Here is a 23017-nt window from a genome sequence, read left to right as displayed (position 1 = left end):
GTGCTCTAAGGATTGAAAGAAAGTAAGCTCTTAAGCGACACCTAGATAAAATGATGGTCAGTTTAATTTCATTTCTTATCACAGTATTAGTCAATCAACCACTCAGATATAATCACATCCTGCGGGCTTATTCAGGGGCGGGGTGGGTAGAGATAGGCAATAGCGCATGCGCAGCTCAGAACGAAGCCCCAGGTGGAGTTAGCGCTGCACCTCTGAGGCCAGGTGAGCCGCTCCGAAGCGGAGGGCGGAATCAGAGCCGCTTGTGGGAGGCTGCTTCCGACCACGTGGTACCCCGAATGACCAATGGGGAGACTTGATGTCACCCCCGCTTCCTCACCCTGGCAACGGGCGGGTGACTACTTCCGGTGCAGTGAAGGCTCGGGGCTGAAGCGGGTGAGTGTCCCTCTTTCCCACGCTGTCCGCGCCGCTGCCGCCTCCGCGCTGCTGCCTCTGTGTGTGGGCCCCGTACGCTAGCTGGGACGTCCTCTCCGGGTCCGAGAGGGGGCGGCGCGCAGGACACCCCTTGCCCCGGGCGGAGCTAGAGGAGGGGGCCAGGATGTCCCTAGTTCCCTAGTCTTGGTCGCTGTAGGCGGCCCCGTCGTCCCCCTTCCCAGCCTCATCTCCGGCTTGGCGTCCTCGTGGCCACCGGGGAAGGACTGTCTGTATGTGGGGAGTTCTCGCAGTTTTTCACCCACTTTGCAGTCTCAGGCTGGAGATGTCTCAGAGTCCGAGGTTCGCAGAGAGCCGAGAATGTGCGCCTTGTCCTGGGTGGCGGGTTGGGGGTAAGGCAGCCCCTTACTTAGTAATAGAGGCCTGATGAGAGTCCTGCGGGTCGTTAGCACTTACTACTCAGGGGGAGGAGGAGGAGGAAGAGGAGGAGGAGGAAAGGACCGAGAAGATGGAGCAGCTGGAGAGGAGGGGGGAAAAGCAGGAGCTAGAGATGTCCTGGAAATCGAGGGTATCGTGTTTCCGGAAGGAGAGAGTTCAACTTTCCTGGCTTCTGTAGGGGAGGGGAAGGAAAGGTGTGTTAGGGGCCATTAAATTGCTGAATTATTATTATTCTTTATTAGCGAAGGAATTTTTACTTATATTCTTAGGAGTTTAATAATTTATCTTTTTTGTTGTAAATAAAACTTTCCCCCACCACTTACAAAAAGCAGTGCTTACTAAGGAACATCTGGAAAATGCAGAAATAGTTATGAAGAGATCACCTATAGTTCTGCCAACCCAGCATTTTGATCTTTTTTCTAATATTTTATTCATATTAACCTATTTGTGATCATAATATATGCGTGTAAAATACGGTTATAACTAAGAGGCATAGTTACATACATTGTGTTCATTGCACGGATAGATTGTCTTTTTTCCTCTTGAGAAAGTCTTATTAAGGTATTCATGCACCATAAAATTTATTCTTTAAAATTGTAAATTTCAGTGCTTTTTCTCATATCGCAAAGTTGTGCACCCATCACCATTATCTACTTTCAGAACATTTTCATCACCCCCAAAAGAAATCCTATACTCATGACAGTCACTCCCCATTAGATTCTCCGCTTTCTCTCCCAGGCCTTGTAACCACTAATCTACTTTCTGTGTCTATGGATTTTCCTATACTGGCATTTCATGTAAATGGAATCATAGAATATATGGCCTCACTTGTCTGGTGTCTTTCAGTTAGTATGTTTTCAAGGTTCATCAATGTCTGTGTATCAGTATTTCATTCTGTTTTATGGATGGGTAATGTTCCATTGTGTGAATATGCCACATTTTGCTTAACCATCATCAGTCGATGGACATTTAGGTTGTTTCTACTTTTTGGCTATTTTGAATAATTCTGCTATAAACATCTGTGTACAAGTTTTTGTATGGACATACGTTTTCAGTTCTCTTGGGTATATACCTAGAAGTGGAATTGGTGGGCATATGGTAACTCTATGTTTAACTTTTTGAGTGAGTGCCAAATGTTTTCCAAACTGGTTGCACCATTTTACATTCCCACCAGCAGGTTATAAGGGTTCTGATTTTTTCATATCCTTGGGAGCACTTATCTTTCTTTTTGGTTATAGCAGTCTTAGTGCTTATAAAGTGGTAGCTCATTGTAGTGTTGATTTGCATTTCCCTGATGGCTAATAATGTTGAGCATCTTTTAATGTGCTTATTGACCCTTTGTATATCTTTGGAGAAATGTCCATTTAATTCCTTTGCCCATTTTTAAATTGAATTGTCTTATATTAAAGTTGTATGAGTTCTTTCTATATTCTAAATGTAAGTCCCTTTCCAGATACATGATTTGCAATATTTTCTTGCGTTTTCTCCCATTTTATGGGTTGTCCTTTTACTTTCTTGAATGTTGTCCTTTATCTACTTAGAATTTTTTTTTCGAAGACTTGTCAAGTGCAATAGGGAGGATATTTAGAGTTAATTTTTCTGTATGATGTGAGGTAGGAGTTCAGTTTCATTCTATTGCATGTGGATATCCAGTTCTAGCATCATTTGATGAAAGGACTGTCCTTTCCTCCATTGAATGGTAGAAACCATTTCAACACCCTTGTTGAAAATCAGTTGATCATAAAAGTGTAGGTTATTGTTTTCTTAACCGTTTTTCTGTATTGGACATTTAGGTTGCTCCCAGATTTTTGTTATTCTAAATTATCCTGTGTTAAACACGGTATAAAAGGCATAAAACCTTTTCTCTATTTAGTTATTTTGGTAGAAAGTTTTCTCAGAAGTGGAATTACTGGTTCAAAGATGAATTTAAGTATGTCCTGGAGTTCATTTAATGAGGCATTAAACCTTCAATATCACGATGTTAAAAGCAAAAACACAAGGCCGGGTGTGGTGGCTCACGCCTGTAATCCCAACACTTTGGGAGGCCCAGGCAGGCAGATCATTTGAGGTCAGGAGTTCAAGACCAGCCTGACCAACATAGTGAAACCCCGTCTCTACTAAAAGTACAAAAAAAAAAAAAAAAAAAAAAAAATTAGCCCGGCATGGTGGCCTGCGCCTGTAATTCCAGCTACTCAGGAGGCTGAGACACAAGAATCGCTTGAACCTGGGAGGCAGAGATTGCAGTGAGTTCAGATCATGCCACTGCACTCCAGCCTGGGTGACAGAGTAAGACTCTGTCTCAAAAAAAAAAAAAAAAGCAACAACACAATTATTTATTCATGAGTTGTAATAGCTTAAGGGCTGGATTTCTATCAAAGCCCTTTGCTGTAAGATGGATGAATTCCATGACTTACTTCCTTTTTCAACTGCTTCTTAAAGAATAAGCAAACCTACGGTGAAAAACTTTAACACCACAGCAACAGGACGTGGTAGTTTTCAAAGTGGTGTAAGAAAAAAAAACAGTGTCATCACATACAGTAGGAAAATAAAACCATCTTTTAGAGAGATGAGGCAAGATTTAGACCTTAAATTAGTGCCATGAAAGTCCCTGCAGAGCGTGTTTTGGTTAGGCCAAGAGTGAGGTGGACCTAGATTGAGCTATCCATAAAACTTGTGGCTATAGTTAAGACAGAAGATAAAGTTAGGAATCATCTGATTTGCTGAGAGGATAGTTTTGAAAGGTTGGCAGTAGATGAAGTTGCTGAAGGTTGGCCGGGAGTGGTGGCTTACACCTGTAATCTCAGCAGTCTGGGAGGCTGAGGTGGGTGGATCACCTGAGGTCAGGAGTTCGAGACCAGCTTGGCCAACATAGTGAATTCCTGTCTCTACTAAAAATACAAAAATTAGCCAGGCGTGGGGGTGTGTGCCTTTAGTCCCGGCCACTCAGGAGGCTGAGGCAGGAGAATTGCTTGAACCCGGGAGGCAGAGGTTGCGGTGAGTTGAGGTTGCGCCACTGCACTCCAGCCTAGGCAACAGAGCGAGACTGTGTCTCAAAAAAAAAAAAAAAAAAAAATTGCTGAAGGAAACATTTGCAATTGGGGTCAGAGGTGAGTTATGAAGAACTAGGATAGTAGATTTGTGTGTTGCCAAGGAGAGCAGGTGATCAAGAGAATCAAAGGTTGTAAGCAGAAGATTAAGAAAATGCCATTGGGTTAAGTAACTTGGGAAAGGTACAATTTATGGGAAGCAAGACTTTTTTTTTGAACAGCTTAATAAGATCAGTTTACCCATTTAAAATGTACCCAACGTATCAATTTACCCATTCAAAGTGTACAATTCAGTGGTATTTAGTGTATTCACAGAGTTGTGCAACCATTACCAAATTCAATTTTAGAACTTTTTTTTATTTTTATTTTTTTGAGATGGAGTTTTGCTCTTGTTGCCCAGGCTGGAGTGCAATGGTGCGGTCTCTGCTCACTGCAACCTCTGCTTCCTGGGTTCAAGCGATTCTCCTGCCTCAGCCTTCCGAGTAGCTGGGATTACAGGCATGCGCCACCATGCCCAGCTATTTTTGTATTTTTAGTAGAGACGGGGTTTCTCCTTGTTGGTCAGGCTGGTCTTGAACTCCCTACCTCAGGTGATTGGCCTGCCTTGGCCTCCCAAAGTGCTGGGATTACAGGTGTGAGCCACTGAGCCCAGGCTTTTTTTTTTTTTTTTTTTGGACGGAGTTTCCCTCTTTTGCCCAGGCTGAGGTGCAGTGGCGCAATCTTGACTCACTGCAACCTTTGCCTCCCTGGTTCAAGCGATTCTCCTGTCTCAACCTCCCGAGTAGCTGGGATTACAGGCGCTCGCCACCGCACCCAGCTAATTTTTGTATTTTTAGTAGAGACGGGGTTTCGCCATGTTGGCCAGGCTTGTCTCAAACTCCTGACCTCAGGTGATCCACCCGCCTTGACCTCCCAAAGTGCTAGGATTACAGGTGTGACCCACCACACCTGGTCCTAGAACATTTTTATCCTCACAAAAAGAAAGTGCTCCCATTAGCAGTCCCTCTCCATCACCCTACCTTCCATCCCTCCAGCTCTAAGCAATCACAGATCTACCGTCTGTCTCTTTAGATTTGCTTATTCTGGACATTTCATATAAATGGAATCATATAATATGTGGCCATTTGTGTCTGTTTTTTTCATTGTTTCAATATTCTTTAATGACATAGTATGTGTCAGCACTGCATTCCTTTTTATGGTTGAATAATGTTCCATTGTGTGACTATACCACATTTTGTTTATTCATCATCAGTTGATGGACCTTTGGGTTGTTTTTGGATGCTGTGAATAATATTGCTATGAATATCCATGTATAAGTTTTTGTGTAGCATATGTTTTTAGTTCTCTTGGGTATATACCTAGAAATGGAATTCTTGGGTCATAGCATAACTCTGTTTAACTTTTTGAGCAACAGTTGCAGAGGATAGACAAGTTGCCAGTGTTATTTAGAAATAATCATGATGAATTTTAATATCATTACTAGGAGGAAATTGCAAAATGTCTGTGTTCAAACATTTTAATCAGAAATAAAGCCATTATTAAAGTGATTGATAGAAGTTTTTTTTTTTTTTGGTCTAAACCTGTTACGTGCCTATGTTTCTCCTTTCATTGGAAATCTTTTGTGTTGAGTGTTACCTCAAAGGTTAGCTGAAGTATTAGACATTTTTCTTGTGGATCTGTGTATTGACTTAAGTACACTTAGCCAGTTTCACATAATGATTTGTAACAATGATTACAAATATGATAAAAACATCACAGATATTTGATGATAAGCTACATTCATGATTTATTTTTCTCCCTCATCTTAACTGTAAAGACCAAATACTATGATTTCCTTCCTCCTCAATTTGGATTCCCTGTAGCTTATGCATCCCAGAAGTTCAATACTCAGAGAAACATGCTTGCCCTATTTTGGTTCTTTGGCTTAGCTCATTACCTAGTATTCCCGTAAATGAATAAATTAATAAAATTTTTTAAATAAATAATTCATTCAGATGGTTCAAATTCGAAAGTTTCAAGGGGGTGAACAGTGAAATTTCTGTCCCATCTTTTGTTATTAGTTATCCAAATCTCCTTTGGTAATCAGTATTGTATGACTTTTTTGTTTATCTGTCCAGATTTATACTTTGCATATGGTACTGCAAATACTTCTGTACCATACCTTAAAAAATTAGTTATTTCCATTCCTTTTTTACTTAGCAAATATGTTTGAGACTGTTACATATATGTTTATCAAGTTTTCTCATTGTTTCCAATGGCTGCTTTTATTTTTAACCACTTCCATCAAGACATTTTTCGGGCTATATCTTAATTTTGATTGATTTTGCCAAATTGCTGTTGTTGAGTCGTACCAATTTATACTGCCGCTAGCAACTTAGCTCCGGTTTTTCTGTACTCTCAAAATATGTTATTTTTTGATAATTGCCAATCTAAGTTAAAAAATGGTATTTAAGTGTAGTTTTATTTTGCATCTTTCGAGTGAGATTTAGAATTTTTTGTCTGGTTAAGCTATTATGTAATTTTTCTGCAAACTGAGATTTGTCTATTTGCCCTTTTTTTGTTTTTGTCTTTTGTTGGCACTCTTTATTTATTAGATGTCAGACCTTTAATGAGTTCTGAGTTAAACAAAAACTGATGTTGGAGTAGAAGTTGCTTCATTTCTAACTGAATAAAAAATATTTCAGTAACCATTGGGAGTTGGAGGATAGAGTCATGTATTGATAGTTAATTTAGTTGAGTTCCTCTCCCAGTCCAGTGGAACTTTAGGGCCAGGATTTTTGGAGGGGTTTGTTGAGATTATATGGTTTGCTAAATAAATATATTTCAGATAGTCTCTGAGGGAGAGTAGATTGCTCAAGAAATGGAATATTAATCACCTTCCACATTTCTTTTTAGACAACGTTGAGAAGCAATGCTTTAAAATCTCTCATATATATTAAGATGCCTGTTACATCAAACCATATAAAATGTTGATGTTATAATTATGTTTGTATTTTCTTTTCTTTTCTTTTTTTCTTTTTTCTTTTTTTTTTTTTTGAGATGGAGTCTTGCTCTGTAGCCCAGGCCGGAGTGCAGTGGCGTGATCTCTGCTCACTGCAACCTCTGCCTCCCGGGTCCCAGTTCAAGCAATTCTCCTGCCTCAGCCTCTCGACTAGCTGGGATTACAGGAATGCGCCACCATGCCCAGCTTTTTGTATTTTTAGTGGAGACGGGGTTTTACCATGTTGGCCAGGCTGGTCTTGAACTCCTGACCTTGTGATCTGCCTGCCTCAGCCTCCCAAAGTGCTGGGATTACAGGCGTGAGCCACTGTGCCCGGCCAAAAAATAAGGAAATCTGTACTTTTTTTTTTGAGACGAAGTCTTGCTCCGTCACCCAGGCTGGAGTGCAGTGGCGCGATCGCAGCTCAAGGCAACCTCCACCTCCTGGGTTCAAGGAATTCTCTGCCTCAGCCTCCCAAGTAGCTGGGATTACAGGCACCCACCACCATGCCTGGCTAATTAATAGAGACAGGGTTTCACCATGTTGGCCAGGCTGGTCTTGAACTCCTGACCTTGTGATCCACCTGCCTTGGCCTCCCGAAGTGCTGGATTACAGGCGTGAGCCACCGCGCCCGGCCAGTATTTTCTTACAAAATATAAATATTATAATTTCTTATTTATGAAAAAATATCTCAGATGACAGTGATTCAAAGTTGCTTGAGGTTTCATAGTCCATACTGCTTAGATGTGTTTTCATTTTAGCTGAAGCTCATAATTTTCCAAAGCCTGAGTTTTCAATCTATGTTTATGCTTCTAGACTAATGGTCCCAAGCTCATTTCATGGCTGGGCCAAATATCATGGCATGATACAGACATGATGGCATTATAGGCTGACAGATGAACCACTAAATCCACTTTGTCAAGTCATACATGGCTAAATGATAGCCTATTTCAGAGAAATATTGTGAGAAATAACCAAAAGAAAATAAAGGTAATTGAGGCAGATTCTTGTGAAATCTTTGGAAGAAAAACATGGTTAGGAAGACAAAACATACCACCACAAAACAAAAACAAAACCAGGCATTTAAATTTACTGTTACTCAATTAAAAATCAGCACTTTTGTAATAAAAATTTTTTCCTGCATTTGTGAATCTGTATAAATATTTGAATGCAACGATGTGTATATATAATTGATTTTAAATGATTTGTCTTATAAATAAAATGTTATATAATAAAAATTAAATAGACTCTTAAACCAAGAATTAAGGGAATTTAAAAATGCCAGATAACAGTGCTTGTCAGACTATCTCTGTTATAAAAGACCAGCTTTCAAAAATTTTCAATCCATTGTGGGTCAATACTTATGTAAAATACAAGTAAAAAACTCCCCAAATACCGCCCAAAACCAAACATTCAAACAAATTTGAAACTTAAAAATAAAAGCTCAAATTTTTGCTTGATTTAGCAGATAAAATTGTTTTAAAAAATAACATGAGGAACTAGAAAAGAATTGTGAAAACTACACATATTGATTATTGAAAATGTGCTTATAAAGCAACTAACATGAATAAAATAATACTCTCTTGTGGGCTGGTAATAAACACTGGGATGCAGACTGTGTTCTGAGTAACCTGCTTTTTTTTATTTTGGAATAGGCAGCTAAGTAACTTCTTTATGTTTCTTTTCTTTTCTTTTTTCTTTTTGAGACTCCTTTTTTTTTTTTTTTTTTTTTGAGACAGAGCTTACTTTGTCGCCCAGGCTGGAGTGTAGTGGTGCGATCTCGGCTCACTGCAACTTCTGCCTCCTGAGTTCAGTGATTCTTCTGCCTCAGCCTCCTGCGTAGCTGGGATTACAGGTGTGTGCCACCACACCAGCTAAATTTTTTGTATTTTTAGTAGAGATGAGGTTTCACCATGTTGGTCAGGCTGGTCTTAAACTCCTGACCTCAGGTGATCCACCCGCCTCAGCCTCCCAAAGTGCTGGGATTACAGGTGTAAGCCACTGCGCTCGCCCCTAAGCAGGTACTGTCAGTGGACAGAGAGATTTAAATTCTAACCTTTTTATATTACCCAATTAAATAATTTTATCCAACTTCAATGGGAATAAGAAAAAATAATTTTAATAAATAGCTTTGATACCTTTTTTGTATTGCTCAATTAAATAACTTAAAAATAGGATTTTTGAACATTATCTTTGCATGAATTTGTGTAAGTAACTTATGTGTTGGTGGAAAGAAATGTATACCATTTTTGCCTGTTTTCCTTTAGGGTAATTCCTCTCCTGCAATTACTTTTGGATGGAAGTATGCCCCTTTCTCAATAGAAGATGGTAATCTTGGAGAATGACCATGGAGAAGGGGATGAGTTCTGGAGAAGGGCTGCCTTCCAGATCATCTCAGGTTTCGGCTGGTAAAATAACAGCCAAAGAGTTGGAAACAAAGCAGTCCTATAAAGAGAAACGAGGAGGCTTTGTGTTGGTGCATGCAGGTAAGCTTTGTGGATGGCTTGGAAGATGCCAATAATGTCGATTTTTCTTTTTCTGCCTTGAAGTACACTGAGAATCACATTTCACACTTGGAGGAGGCAAAACTGCCAGAGAGGAATTGGAAGCAAAGCGATTGTTTGACTTGGATATAGTGAGGACCTCCCTCTTTACTCCCCAGTTAGAAGATCTTAGAATGGCAGCTCTTCCTAGGTTTTCACTTCCCTAACCTATTATTTACTTTAACTCTATGTAATAGATGTATTTAGGTTAGGTAGTATTAAAACCAGACAAAGTAATTTTTGAACTCTGGTTTATGTTTTTTAAAAATAATGTTGCTGTGGGAGGCTGAGGCAGGAGAATTGCTTGAACCCAGGAGGCGGAGGTTGCAGTGAGCCGACATCATGCCACTGCGCTCCAGCCTGGGCAACAAACCGCGACTCCATCTCAATAAAATAAAATAAAATATTGCTGAAAAAATTGTATTGATTCCCATGTGAGACTGTGGGTATCTTAGGGCATAATTATTACACAATCTTTGAGCTGGTTCACCTTCTTTTTTTTTTTTTTTTGAGATGGAGTTTTACTCTTGTCGCCCAGGTTGGAATGCAATGGTGTGATCTTGGCTCACTGCAGCCTCCACCTCCCAAGTTCAAGCAATTCACCTGCCTCAGCCTCTTGAGTAGCTGGGATTACAGACGTCCACCATCACGTCTGGCTAATTTTTGTATTTTTAGTAGATGGGGTTTCACCATATTGGCCAGGTGGGTCTCAAACTCCTGACCTCGGGTGATCCACCTGCCTTGGCCTCCCAAAGTGCTGGGATTACAGGCGTGAGCCACCACACCTGGCCCACCCTCTTAATATTTTAAGTGAGGAACCTTAAGACCAGAGAGATTAAGTGACTTAAGAGACTTCAGACACTGGTGGTTCGTGCTAGAGCCAGTGTAAGAAACACCTAAGTAGGCCCTTATGTCTCAGTCTAGTGCTTTTGATACGCTGTGTCAGCCTGTGATCTTTCTACTTCAGAGGACCATGAGGACAGACACAGTGGAGTTCATCCCCTGGGCCTCCCATCTTTAAAAGGTCTTGGGTTGCAGAACAGTGCTGCTCTGCCCAGGTTTCCTCAGCAGGCTCTTTTTCCTTTGGCCATTTTTATTTTCTTGCATTCAGAGTCTACTTTCCATGACCTCCATGAAGAGAGAAAGACTGTCTGGGTTTCCTTTTAACTTTCCCTGGGTAGTCAAGCAAGATGACAGCAGGATTAACTTTGATATGGAATGAGGAGTAGAAATGTTTCTTCTTGCGTGACTGGTGTCCTGCCTGGCCATTAACGTTTGGCCATATCTGGACTGGACAACCCGAGAAGCCTTGTGTGAATCTAATCCAGAGTATCTAAACAAATCCAAAAAACCAGAAACCAGGTTTAATCCCATTTTCTCACAGGTGCTTTTACAAGGAGGTGAGGTAAATTTACAGAAATAATCCAGTTAAAAGTAGACCTGGGACTAGAGCTTCTGCCTTCAGACTCCTAGTCTGTGTTCTTTCTACTACACTATGTTGATGGTACATCTTCCGTTATCTTCCATGATACCAGTGAGTTACCGTATTCAGAGTGAGCGTTTGGAAAGTGTAAAAGAAAGGTCTGAAAGTTGTAACAAGCAATAACATAAAGCTTCAATTAGTTGGAAAGCCTTACTTTCTATAACTATTATGACCCTGTCCCTCCTCTCTTAGACACAGACTAGATGATAATGGCTCTGCCAACCTTAAATAATGGAATTCAGAAGCTATGATTAAAGGTAGAGCTTATTCATGCACAAAGCTTGAGGATGTCCACCTGGGAAACACTGACTCCAAACAAATGGGGTCCGTGTTCCAAAGTGGAGAAGTTAAGTTTTCATTTATGTAAGTAGAGATAGAAAAATTTTAGCAGGATGGTAACATTTTCCGTAGGAGACCAGTACATAAGTTACAGCAATTTGATTGGTTATAGATTGCTACATCCTAAGGAAGATTACTTTTTACTTTGTGAGAAGGGGCAGTGATCTGAGAGGGTCTTATCTCTGGTGTTGTTTGGTCTTCCTAATTATTTACAGGAAAAAGGCAAAAGTTGCAGCTGCATGTTGTGTGACTCAGGGTGCATAGCCACATTCCTTTCAAGGCTCAGAATGATTTAATGGCTCAACTTTTTTTTTTTTTTTTTTTTTTTGAGACTAAGTTTCGCTCTTGTTGCCCAGGCTGCAGTGGTGTGATCTTGGCTCACTCTGCAAGCTTCACAATTCTCCTGCCTCAGCCTCCTGAGTAACTGGGATTACAGGCATGTGCCACCATGCCCGGCTAATTTTTGTATGTTTAGTAGAAATGGGGTTTCACCATGTTGGCCAGGCTGCTCTCAAACTCCTGACTCAGGTGATCCACCCGCCTCGGCCTCCCAAAGTGTTGGGATTACAGGCATGAGCCACCGTGCCCAGCTGGTTCAACAGTTTTAACTTTGAATTATTTAATTTCATACTCTCAGGTAAAGGTTGGTGCTGGGGGCCAGCAAGAAGAGTAGGAACTCTGAGTTATGATAGGATATTGTGTGAATTAAGGGTGACCCTCACTTCTAAATTATTAGAAAGAGTGATTGATTATGCAGAAGCGTGTATCTTGCACATTTAAGGGCCAAAAATTCATATCCTTGTCCAGTGTAGAGCAGTTTTTTTAGCACTAGAGTAGACTTGCCCAAACTTTTGTGATTCATGTAGTAGATTCTTGATTTTTCCCACTGCCTATACTGTTTTATCTAATATTCAAACAACTAAGCACTTTTTAATCTTAACATATGAAAGATGAAGTTTATGGTTACTTAAATGAAATAGCAGTATCACTTGCCATAAAGAGAAAATAACTTTAAACACAGTGCAAACAAAACACTGTAACTGAAGTTTAACTAGATCCTATTTGTCAGTGGCTTGGATCCTGAGCCTGCCTTTCCATTGTTAAACAGGGAAATTAGCAAGTGTTAACCAGGAATTAAAGATGTATGGCGGAGGGGGGCTCTGCTGAGACTTTTATTATTTCAAAAGGATTTACATGTTAAGGCTATTAAATGCCCTTGTCCCTTACACTGAAGTCATCTTTTTGGAATAGTATCCCATGCTTTAGGAAATGCTGCTGAAAGATTGTGGCCTCTGAGATCTAAGACAGCCAACTTGAGATCACCTATTCTTAGAGAACCATGAAGAGAGGCCTATTAAATATTGGCACAGGCTCTGTGAATGTTCAGAGTTCTCTTGAGAAACAGGTTTAGGATTTGGGTGTATTGTGGATTCTGGTGGCTTGGGCATCTCTGCTTTCCTGGCTCCTTGTACGACAGTTTCGTGGGTGAGTGCTTTCTCTACCTTGAGGAAAGGTAGGTTAGGTTTGTGTCAGAGTCTGCAGACCTGTAGGAATCCTAAGGCCTAGAGATGTAGCTTTTCTGTTTTTGTCTTTTTTAAAATGGAAAACATGTGTTTGTTTGTTTGTTTTTTGGAGTCAAAGTCTCACTCTGTTGCGTAGGCTGGAGTGCAGTGGCATGATCTTGGTTCACTGCAACCTCTGCCTCCCAGGTTCAAGCTGTTCCCGTGCCCCAGCCCCCTGAGTAGCTGGAATTACAGGCATGTGCCACTATGCTTGGCTACTTTTTTTGTATTTTTAGGAGAGATTGGGTTTCTCCATGTTGGCCAGGCTGGTCTCAAACACCTGGCCTCAAGTGATCCTCCCGCCTCAGCCTCCCAAAGTGCTGGGATTGCAGGCATGAGCCACTGTGTTTGGCCTAGAGGTGTATTTCTTAACCTTCCATACATTGGACCCCTATGGGGCTTTAGGGGTGGGTAGGGATAGGTGGTTCAGTGCTCCGTTAATGAACTTTGATTAGAGAGAGGCCTAATTAAGAGAGTTTAAGGGCTCTTGTCTTTGTTTCCTTCTTGTTTAGATTATTCTTAGTCCCTGACTAAGCAAGTTATGTATCCTTGTAGGGAAACCATTTTATTCAGAGCCATTCTCTTGAGACAGTTCTTGGGTATTTGATTAAAAGACAGAGACCACCAGGAATTCTCATAGAGAGTCATGAATGTGCTGTCACTTAGCTTTCAGAGACACCCTGAGCTACATTCTAGTGGGTGAGAGGATGTGAAGTGTTTGTTTAGGAATGGTGCAATTGGTGGTGGTTGTGGACATGTGAGATGTAAGACACCTCAACTTCAAATGTTATTCAGAAGCGATTCAGCTTTCTGAATTACTCTTATGAATTCTGGATTTGAAACAGTAACTTCCCAAATGGCAGGGGCTTTCTGACAGTCAGCAGAGAGGAACCCGGAGGGACCCTGTCCCCGACACCTTCTGGGTTATTAGCTCCAGATCAAAAGAACTCCTGATTTTGGAAAGAGGTTCTTGAAAAGAAGAGGGGAGGGGACCTTGGTGAAGCCTCTTTGGGGACATGAGCTATTTTTAGGGCTTTTGGCAGGAAAAGAGCTTTTGAAAACGGAGATAAGGCATGGTATTAAAAAGGCTTACATTGGAGTAAGAAGTCATAAAACGCCATACAGTTAGGGCAATAGTTTTGTTTTTTACTAGGACAGCATCAGTTTATATGGAGTATTTATATAACATAAGCAAGGTCTCTTGATATTTTAATAATTAACTGGATTTTATTTTCTACTATAGGTGCAGGTTATCATTCTGAATCCAAAGCCAAGGAGTATAAACATGTATGCAAACGAGCTTGTCAGAAGGTATGAACACAATGTGTATGATCTGTGCATTGCAGTTTTGAACAGAAAGCAGTTTTACCTTGAAATTCAACATTTAAAAGTTTCATTTCTAGGACAGTCTTCCAGTTTGGACTACAAAATTATTTTGCTTGTTTTTGTAGGGGATCGTTTTGTGTTGTTTTGTGTTTTTCTCCACATGATGCTTAGCTCTTTCCCCACTTTCCCAGATTAAAGTCTGTATTTTTGTAATTGTGGGCACACAATCATCTCTTTTAATCTTTGCAACGATGTTGAACTTCTGTAGACAGAAGGATAGAGAAAACAGCTTAAAGGCAGTCAATGTGTTTTTCCATGAAGGGAAAAAAATAAATAAAAAAATTAAAATGGGTGCTTTTTTAAGAGAGATTATCCTATACTTTTTCATTCTGTTTTTCATCATGTAGTTTGTATCACAGCAAGTTCATCGTCATTCCAGAGTTCAGCTTTGCCCTTGTACTCAGTTGTGCTTTTTTCCCATTGGTTTTTGAGGTTTTGCTAAATTGTTGAATATTTAATGTGGGGACAGGAATGGACTCAGAAGAAATGTTTGTTTTTATTTTGATTCTTACTAGTCTTGTAGGCAAACCTTCCATTACTTTTTATGCAAATAGAATCTAGTTGAATATTATATATCAAGTAAATATGCGTCTCTCTCTCTCTGCTCTTTTCATTGATATTTATATAACATTAAAAAGAAGATTATACTTTATCAGAGATTCAAGCTTTTTCTTATGAATGAAGTCCTATAAATAAGAATATTTTGTTACAGGGATTTTGTTCTTTTGAAATTTGTAATAATAAAGCTAAAAGTTCTCTAAGCTATTTTATATTTTTTCTTATTTTTCAAAGTGTGAAATTTTTCTGTCATCTGAAAATAAATTTTATATAACTATAGTCCTAGAAATCTAATACATTTGAATTGTATACTTAGCCTCTTTAATATTTACAATGAATAAACTTCTTAAAAGTTTAATTAGGAATACAGTTCTTAGTTTTTGAGTTTTCTCTTTGTTGACTAAATTGGAATGTTAATAATTCATTTATAAATGACTTTTCCTTCTCTCTCTTTTCCTCTCCTAATTTATGCTCAAGGCCAGGTGATTTTATAGACCTTTAGTCTGTGTAGTTTATATTACAAAATAATATGATACATCTTGATTTAGAATTTACATTATAGTATCCAAAATGTTTTTGTCAAATGTATGCTTTTATCCTCAGATTCTGGCATGCCCCTGTGACTGAGAGTCACTTCTTTTTAGGTATGGAGAGTATTAACAGTGGGAGGAGAAATGATTAGTTTGAGATTTAGTGTTCTGTATAAAATATGAATTGTCAGGATATTTGAACCAAACTGGGTCATACAATTTCTGTGGCTATTTTGAATTGCCTTACAATGAATGAAGCTTACTAAATTCCTTGTACTTTTCATTTAATAACTAGATTTTATTGTTTTAATTTGAATAATATTAAGTGAGCCATATTGCCAATTAACCTGAATATAAACACTTGCTTGTTTTTAATCTGAGTAGTTTATGTCTTAAAGTATGGAATGGAACTAGTGGTCAATTTTTATTAATCTAAGTGTCTCCCATACTTCTTTAAGCTTTTGGAAAGTTTGAGAAGTTGTGATTTTGCAATGAATAATCTCTCCCCTTGGTTTCATAGGCAATTGAAAAGCTGCAGGCCGGTGCTCTTGCAACTGACGCAGTCACTGCAGCACTGGTGGAACTTGAGGTATTTCTTTTCTCTGTTTTATTTAAAATATTTGTGAGTTTATCTTTATTGTTCTTAAATGACATGAAATTGTTGAGTTAGTCAACCATAAATTATATGAGCAGTGTTTCCCACCAGTATTAGCAAAGTTATGAAGAGGCCTATGATATTGTTGTTTTCATTGGTGACTTTTCTGAGTAATATAAAAGTTGGTTAAATTCCTTTCTTTTCTTTTTTTTTTTTTTTTTGTGAGATTCATGAATACAAAAGTTAAGGATTGGATACTTAAGTTTCCCATTTTCAGTAGGAAAATCCTTGAAGTTAACCCCCAAAAAGTGATGTATATTCTGTTGTTTAAAAATAAAAGAAAAATTCCAACTGTCTAGAAGTGCCTAAAGTAGAAGGGGAAGATTCTTCACGAACCTAACAGTTAGATATATACCCTGAAATTGTGTGCTGTGAAGTGTGCCTTGTCCCAGTGTTATGGTTAGGTTTGTCCCCAGTTTACTGTGGACATCGAATAATTGAGTGGGGAGGCTCTCACGTTTGCCATAATTTTTTATACTCTAGAGTGAGGTTCTCTCAGTTCTCTTGATTTGGAACCTTGATGAATTTGTGCAGGGGATATTGAGGTCTTCAGAAGATCGACTTGCTGCTCAAACTTGGAGAAGACAGATTTGTGTCAATCAGTTGAGAGGATTATTGTGAAAAATATTTTTCTGGTTGAGAATACTACTTAGGGAATCAAGTAAGACATGATGACAAAAACAATGATGAGTTTGAGGGAGGAGATGATAAAGTCGACATTTCCAGGTTGACTGGGTTGTGGCCCTTGTATTTAGGCTCTCATACCAAGGCACGTACCCTTTCATGCCTTTCCTTGTGAAAATTGCCCAGGTGTTTACCATTAGTCCTAGCCGTGTTTTCTGTATATTCTCATGCTTAATTGTGGACCTGAGCTTTCTGTATATTCTCTTGCTTAATTGTGGACCTGAGCTTTTGATCATGCTTTGTAGATTTTCATTTCTCAGATTGGTCCTAATGTAGTCAAGGAAGGTGAAAGTATATGGTGGGCACCTAGTTCTATTGAATCTGACATGGGGATGTGTGATGCCCTCCTGATATGACTGATACATTTCATACCAGCTCTACCAGTCATTAGCCATGTGTCCGTGGGTGTGGCACAGTCTGTCCTTGACTCAGTTTCCCTATTTATGAGGATAGTAATTCCCACTTCATAGAGTTGTGAAGATAAACTGAGTTAGTATATGCCTAATACATGACAGTCTCTTAGAACAGTGTGTGGTACGTAGTAAGCACCCCATAACTGTTAGCAATTATTACAGTTATGAGGTGCTTTGGAAATGGTATGTATGAGATGAATATTTATGGTAACTATTAATGACAAGTTTTACAGCATCAAAGAAAGGTTAATTATATGTTGAGGATAAGAGGAGAAAAATGACATAAGAAAGAAGATAGATGTATTTACCACCAAATGTTACCTTTACTCAAAACAGACACACAAAGAGGGCTTCATCTAACTTAACTAGTTCAATTGTTAGTTGAAAATTACTTTCATGGAGTCACTGTAGGTCTGGGAAAGAAGGTTAATGAGTATCTGGAGAATATACTAGAATGGCAACTATGAATGCAAAACTGAATAAAATTAAGTTTCTCTTTTCCTCTTAGAATAACTTTAATTTTCCTAAGTCATACTTATATATCATGTTTACTATTTCATTCTATTTTCCCCTAGTGTTGAATCCTACTTTTAAGGGGTTTACTTATTTATACTTAAAAATGATAAAAATACATTTTGAAATAATGAGTTTCTCCTGAGTAAGTGGACTTACAGTTTCGGATAACTTGTGTTTTTTTAAGAATGTGGATATGAATTTAAAGGAAAAAAATTTCTTGTTCTATTATTTTTGCTTGGAATAAGTCATAAGGATAATGGTAGCATAGAATTCTTCCCCAAGTGACTTTAGTACATCCCACATCTCAACTTTTAGTTATTTTATTTTTTATATATATATATTTTTGAGATGGATTCTTACTCTGTAGCCCAAGCTGGAGTGCAGTGGTGCGATCTTGGCTCACTGCAACCTCTGCCTCCCAGGCTCAAGTGATTCTTGTGCCTCAGCCTCCCGTGTAGCTGGGACTACAGGCATGCACCACCACACCCGGCTAATTTTTGTATTTTTTTTTTTTAAGTAGAGACAGGGTTTCACCATGTTGACCAGGGTGGTCTTGAACTCTTGAGCTCAGGTGATCCACCCACCTCGGCCTCCCAAAGTGCTGCGATTACAGGCATGAACCACCGTGCCTGGCCTCAACTTTTAATTATTAAATTTGTGGAAGAATTTCAATTAATTATCTAACAATTAACTTTTCTATGGACTCTTTGAATGAAATATATGTTAATAGTTTAAGGTTAAGCTTACACTAACTGGAAGAATTTTCCTAAATCTTAAGAATTATGTTGGAAATCATGCTTATACTTCCCCCTGCAGTTTCTCTCACCTTGAATAATTGTGATTCATTACCTTAAAACAGGATAGGTTTTCAGATGGAGTTCAGTTGGGGTAGTATTGTGATAGGTTGGGTCAATGGAAAGATGTAAGAAGATTGGATTCTAATATTTGCTGTACTTAGAGAAATATAAGTAGCAGTATTGAGTCCTTTCAGAATACTGAAAAGTGCTGAGAAAAATTCTGGAGAGCTGTATTAACAATGCGTTATATTTAATTTGAGAATAAACACTTATCTTTAGTTTTGGTCAGTCTATTCAGTTAAGTCATGTCTGGATTATTGAACAGATGCAAACAGTCATTGTTCTTTTCTCTTTAGACTTTGGGATATACTTTTTGATTTAAAAAATGATGTTCTTGCCACTGAGCTTAAGGAAACAATACATAAACATATTTTAAAAACTTGCCCGTTATATTATTACTTAGGCAGATATTGAAATTGATGTGAATTCCTTAAATACTAATTGTGGATTGAAATGACTGAAATGTTCTAATGGTCTTTATTGCCTAGAAAGAGTATCTGGCTGTATATTTAAAAAATGTGATAATTTGTATTTTCCCAAATAGTGAAAAGTACACCGTTCTTAACTCCATGCATGGGGAAGAGGAAGAGACAAGGCAAAAGAAATATGTGTATATGTATGTGTGTGTGTGTGTGTGTGTGTGTAAATACCACAGAGACACACACACACACAGTAAAGGGAATTATGCAGACATATCATTTTTTAGCTTTTCTTAGAGACTGATAATTTTGTGTGGTTTTATTTTTCTTTACCACCACTGCAGACAAATGATGTCATCTTAAGACTGTCACTTCTGGACACCAGAATGAGGTGTTTTCTTCATTTAAGTAAAGGAGGGGCGGGTGCAAAAGTTCCTATCTATTAAATTGACCACCTTCTTCCTTTAGAGTTTTGGGAGGGAAGGTGGCTGCTTCTGTATGAGAGGTTTTCTGCAGTGTGGAAATGCAAATGATATTACTCCAAAATATATTTTGTTTATCTTCAAAATGCAGGGAAGAAAATGGAAAGGTCAGTTTATAGATCATATTTTAATGATTTATTGGTGAATTGATTCATTCCTGTTGTTTCATATAGCTTTTTTGAGATTATCTTAATAACTGATGAGAAAGTGAATTCTGTTCACTGGATGGTACAACTCTGGTTTCACTCACAGCAGAGAAGATTAATATTGTGAAAGAATTTGGTCTTCATATTTGGGACTATGCATTTGGATGACAGTTGCTTTTTTGGCTGCCTTTGAAATAGTTTTGGATCAAGTAGTGACAGTGGATTTAAGATTCTGGACCATAATTTTGCATATTTCACATGGTATAACTTCTGATGTGAATTTCTTTTTTGAGAAAATTGGATATAGAACTGGGTGAGTCATGATGCTACCATTTTCTTAGGATTGTTTCTAAAGTAGAAAGTGTTTCATGGATTCTGATAGAAAATGAACTATTTATAAAATACTGCCTGAAGCTCATTTTGCACATTGGTGTTTTTCTTATAAAGTATGAAGACCTGGTTTAAAAAAGTCTAATGAGTAATAATAGGTGAAATATGAACGACAGACTTTTGGAAGGTAATTTATAATCTTTTGTGAGAAAACTGATGAATTTGGCAGAGGTTTTGAAGATCTTGTTGTAACCTTTGAGAAATTTTGGTTAATTCATTCTGAAAACTGATTATTTTGGTAGGTAGAATACTGTGTATTAAGAATAGTGATAGGGGCTGGGCACGGTGGCTCACGCCTGTAATCCCAGCACTTTGGGAGGCCGAAGCGGACAGATCTTTGGGAGGCCGAAGCGGACGGATCATGAAGTCAGGAGTTCAAGACCAGCCTGGCCAATATGGTGAAACCCCGTCTCTAATAAAAATACAAAATTTAGCTGGGCATGGTGGCGCGTTCCTGTAATCCCAGCTAGTTGGGAGGCTGAGGCAGGAGAATTACTTGAACCAGGACCCAGGAGGCAGAGGTTGGCAGTGAGTCGAGACTGTGCCACTGCACTCCAGCCTGGGCTACGGAGTGAGACTCTGTCTAAAAAAAAAAAAAAAGAATAGTGATAGGAATAGCTTTTACATTTTATATAGTAAAAGGCAAATTATACAGGTTCCTTTGTTAAAAATCTTTTGTTGAACTTCTGTTATCAAAAATGGACTGTGAAGTTTTTTATTCACTTGATTCATGCTTTAAAGCTCCCTATGGTCAGGGGAGATGCTAATTCATGGTTAAAACTCGTTTCTTGTCCAAATGCTTTAGTGTTTATAGGGGAGATTATATTGGGCCAAGTTTTTAGTCATTCTGTTAAAAACAGTTCATTGTCTTGGATCTCTGTGTAATACAAATATTGCTTGCTTGTAAACTCTAGGGAAGTCCTTTAAGAATAACTTATTCAGATGACTGATATTTTGGTATGTAAGAGAAAGAAAGTAGGTATTTTCATTATATATTTATATTATTATGTATAATACTGTTATACATTTGTCTGTATCTCTACATTTTTTTTGCTGTTGTTCAGACAGATTCTTGCTCTGTCGCCTAGGCTGGAGTGCAGTGGTATGATCTTGGCTCACTGCAATCTCCACCTCCCAGGTTCAAATGATTCTCATGCCTCAGCCTCCTGAGTAGTTGGGACTACAGGCGTGCGCCACCACACCTGGCTAATTTTTTTGTGTTTTTAGTAGAGATGGGGTTTTGCCATGTTTCCCAGGCTGGTCTCGAACTCCTGGCCTCAAGTGATCCACCCGCCTCGGCCTCCCAAAGTGCTGGGATGACAGGTGTGAGCCACCGTGCCCAGCTGGCTCTTCATTTCTTTAAGGCAGGGATCTCCAGAATGGGAATGTTGGTCACACTTGAGTAGTTCATTGTGAGTGGACCCCAGCCCAGGCCTCTTGTGCAGCTACAGGAATAGGCCATATTCTCTTCCCTGGGCTTTATACTTCTGGCTGGAATTGTCTGTGTGCCTCAGGGGGATAGAAGAAACTTCTAAGGCCTGCCAGTCCTTGAAATGCCTAGTGGTCATGGAGATGGTATGGCTTCCTGATGGCATATGGGCATACCTAGGATGGAAGGGGACATTGGGAAGGGCCGATAATTTCCCTTTTCACCTCACCAAACTTATAACAAGTTTTCTTGTGAGCAGATGCTTAACCACACCCTGCTCCCTACCCTACTTCAGTCAGTTGGTTTTTATTGCAGAAAAGGAGGGGCATCTGCTTTAAGGTCATTTTTGTTATTTGGGAAGTTTAAAATTATTTAAATAAACGAGCATCTCCAGTTTCCTGTACATTTTTATTTTTTGTAGAAATTATATTTTCATAAGCAGAGTGGTCCCTTGCTCTTTCCCCAGCGCCCCCTGCCCCCCAGTAGAGCTGACCACACTGGAAAGACAGCTTGATGCATTTAGCTCACATTTACGTAAGTGCTCATTAACTATGATGTGGCTGGTGAGTCTAATTTTAGACCTACCACCCTTGAAAATCTCATTTTTTTCTTCCATTGATAATATCTTTTATTCTCTGTAAGGGGAGTGGGATGTGTTTCTATGTATGTGAAGTAGAAGATTTACCTTTTTTCTTTTGTAGTACTTACAGTGTTTTCATTGCACGAAATTTGAGTTTTGACCTTAGGTGCTCTTTTTTCCTTTTTTTTTTCTTAACTTGGTATTATTGATTATTTCAAAGACCCTATTTTGCCTGTCTGTTTAGCAGTATTCCCAGTGGTGCTTCAGTATTTCTGTGTATTCCAGCTGTTTATGGAGTCTTTATGTTTCTCTGCATTTTTTGTTTTATTTTTTGAGGTGTACACACACAGTTACACTTCATGGAGTTGCATCCAGCCAAGTATCCATGTTCTTCTTGTGAAGAGGCAGAGAAAATCACCTCTCCCAAGAATTTCCACCTTCTGAACAAGGGAAATGTATCCTGAAGAGCTGTACGCAGATGGGAGGCAACTTGTTTGCTTGTTCTGCTGCTAGAGCATTGATTTAATTAGAAGACAGGCTGTGGGTGGCCATGTGCAGACAAAGAAGCACCAGACAGAGCCCATTTAGCCTGGGACAGTAAAAGTAAGTTACACTCTTTTTAAAACACTTTTTTGAGTACTGATGCTGATTCTTGCCTTTAGTACTAAGGGGCAACTTGTAACTTACTGTTTGTGTTTACACATAGATACATCCGTTCTTTTTCTGAGACCCTAGAAATGACACATGCTCTCTAGCACAAAGTACCTGCTTAATGGAAAAGCAGTGATTTCTTCCCCAACTGCCCTTTTTTTTTTTTAAAGAATAAAAAGAAAACGGAATCAATGATTACATTCTAGATTAATTTTACATGGTAGCAAACCCGGTGTTAGCTTTTGACCAAGTCAAAACACTTAAGTATAGAGCTTATCATGCTTTTACTTTGTAGTAATGGGAACATGAAAAATGATTTTAGGCTTTTCCGGCCATTTCTTGATGAGGTATGTGGATCTCATCAGATATATTCATCCTGGCTGAATCTAGTAGAAGAGAGGGTCCAAGATCAGACCTAGCAGTTCCTGAGGAGCATGGAACTCTATATGGATGCCCTTGTTTTTCTCTGGGAGTTGTTACTCTCAAAAATATACTTCATTTTGGAATTCAGTTTTGAGCTACCTAAAGCCATATATGGT

At 38.9% G+C, this 23017-nt stretch overlaps 1 protein-coding gene across 12 annotated transcripts in view; it reads left to right on the top strand.

The window, feature by feature from the left end:
- The first annotated feature begins 208 nt into the window (after positions 1-208).
- TASP1 (taspase 1) overlaps positions 209-23017 on the top strand; it is a 454798-nt gene continuing 431989 nt past the window's right edge. For 4 of the 12 annotated variants that reach the window (XR_676151.5, XR_010154231.1, XM_016937463.4 and 1 more), the window contains exons 1-4: positions 313-393; positions 9123-9341; positions 14026-14093; positions 15777-15845. Coding sequence is in view for 5 of the 12 variants with exons in the window: in XM_016937463.4 (XP_016792952.1) it covers positions 9197-9341; positions 14026-14093; positions 15777-15845 (282 nt within the window). In the remaining 7 variants the exon portion in view is untranslated. Of the gene's footprint in view, positions 1023-9122; positions 9342-14025; positions 14094-15776; positions 15846-22163; positions 22431-23017 lie in introns of those variants that run through there. The other 8 variants (XR_010154230.1, XR_008541205.2, XM_001135721.6 and 5 more) reach the window with 7 other exon arrangements.

The sequence above is a fragment of the Pan troglodytes genome, chromosome 21 (assembly GCF_028858775.2).
Source record: "Pan troglodytes isolate AG18354 chromosome 21, NHGRI_mPanTro3-v2.0_pri, whole genome shotgun sequence".
Lineage (NCBI taxonomy): Eukaryota > Metazoa > Chordata > Mammalia > Primates > Hominidae > Pan > Pan troglodytes.
This window is presented reverse-complemented; position numbering and strand designations above follow the sequence as displayed.